This window comes from Gadus morhua, chromosome 11 (assembly GCF_902167405.1).
Source record: "Gadus morhua chromosome 11, gadMor3.0, whole genome shotgun sequence".
Classification (NCBI taxonomy): domain Eukaryota; kingdom Metazoa; phylum Chordata; class Actinopteri; order Gadiformes; family Gadidae; genus Gadus; species Gadus morhua.
Genome location: NC_044058.1, coordinates 28,977,389 through 28,979,199, shown reverse-complemented (window position 1 = coordinate 28,979,199; position 1,811 = coordinate 28,977,389). Strand labels below are relative to the sequence as shown.

Here is a 1,811-nt window from a genome sequence, read left to right as displayed (position 1 = left end):
AGCGTATATAGCATGGAGCTAGCACATATAGCATGGAGCTAGGGCATATAGCATTTAGCATGGAGCTAGCACATATAGCATGAAGCTAGCACATATAGCATGGAGCTATAGCACATACAGCATATAGCATGGAGCTAGCACATATAGCATGGAGCTAGCACATATAGCATGGAGCTAGCACATATAGCATATAGCATGGAGCTACAGCACATATAGCATATATAGCATGGAGACACAGCACATAATAGCGCCCCAACGCCGCATCAGACCGCTCTGCATCTCCAGATCTCAGGCTACTTCCTGTCCTTGTCTTGGCGTTGGCGTTGGCCACCATCACAACGGGTCACAACAACGATGACAACGGCAACGACAACCTTGTTCTGTGCGAGCGGTTGCTATGGACACAGACGTTTGTTTCTTAGCGTTGCTATTGCTAGTATTCCTAGAACTTTGTTGTCATGGCCAAGTCACTGAAAGTCTTTGTGTGTGTGTGTGTGTGTTTCTCTCTCTCTCTCTCTCTCTCTCTCTCTCTCTCTCTCTCTCTCTCTCTCTCTCTCTCTCTCTCTCTCTCTCTCTCTCTCTCTCTCTCTCTCTCTCTGTCTGTGTCTGTGTCTCTCTCTCTCTCTCTCTCTCTCTCCCCCTGTTTCCCCCTCTCTCTCTCTGTGTCTCTCTGTCTCTCTCTCCCCCTCTCCCCCCCTGTCTCCCCCCGTCTCCCCCGCTGCAGAGGACCTGGAGGTGGACGTGGAGGGCACCGACCTGCTGCTCGGGGACCTGGAGTGGAGCTCCAGCAGCGGGGGCGAGTCGGGGGACGAGCGGGGCAGCCCGCGGGGCAGCAGCTGCAGTGACGAGGGCTACTCCTCCGCCAGCCTGCGCCGACTGCAGGACTCCCTGGAGGAGGCCAAGCAGCTAGGCTGCAGCCTGTAGGGGCCCCCGGCACGGCCCCCGGCTCGGCCCTCGGCACGGCCCCCGGCACGGCCCCTGGACCCCAGACCCCCAGAACCCCAGACCCCTGGACCCCAGAACCCCAGACCCCTGGACCCCAGAACCCCTGGTCCTCCTCTCTCCTCCCCCTCCCCCAACCAGCCTGGACAAGTTCACCATCACCAAACACCAGACAGTCCAAGCTGCCACCCACCACCTCCACCTCCACCAACTCCACCACCTCCACCTCCACCAACTCCACCACCTCCACCCTCAATGAGATCCGGATGAGTCCCCCCCCGCCTGCCCTCCAACGGCGCATCCGTGCGCAGAATGTCACACACACACACACACACACACACACGCACACGCACACACCTGTCTGTCAAGATTGATAAAGCCCAGTCCTTCCCTTCGACCGCAGCTATCACCCCCCCCTCAGTGACTCGTCTGCTCTGCTCATGGGTCCGGCGGCAGCCGCCGCAGGTTCGATGTTCGATTCGGCAGCAATACGTCCTCCTCTGTGACCTCTGACCCCTGGGACGGTGCAGGGGCGGGGGGGGGGGGGGGGGGGGGGGGGGGGCAGGAAACACGGAACTAAAACAGAAACAACGAAACCAAGGAAACCTTTAATGTAGAACGCCGTCTCTCGGAGCCTTGTCCCCCCCCCCCCCCCCCCGCCGTGTGGACCAGTAGGACCGGGGCGGAGCTCTCCGACCGGCCTGCAGACCCAGCCTGTGTGTGGGGGGGGGGGGGGGGGGTGTTATTTTCTCTCTGACGACGGTGGCCCCCTATGGCATCTATTTTTAAATCAGGCGTGTTTGTGTGTGTGTGTCTGTCCGTGTGTGTGTGTCTGTCCGTGTGTGTGTGTGTGTCTGTCCGTGTGTGTG

At 59.2% G+C, this 1,811-nt stretch overlaps 1 protein-coding gene across 2 annotated transcripts in view; it reads left to right on the top strand.

Annotated features, from left to right (window-relative positions):
- The window catches only part of mxd1 (MAX dimerization protein 1), a 12,677-nt gene extending 11,163 nt beyond the window's left edge, over window positions 1-1,514 (top strand). For both annotated transcript variants that reach the window (XM_030371579.1, XM_030371578.1), the window contains exon 7: window positions 725-1,514. In XM_030371579.1, the coding sequence (XP_030227439.1) occupies window positions 725-924 (200 nt within the window). In that variant the 3' untranslated portion in view covers window positions 925-1,514. The remainder of the gene's footprint in view (window positions 1-724) is intronic.
- The last annotated feature ends 297 nt before the right edge of the window (window positions 1,515-1,811 follow it).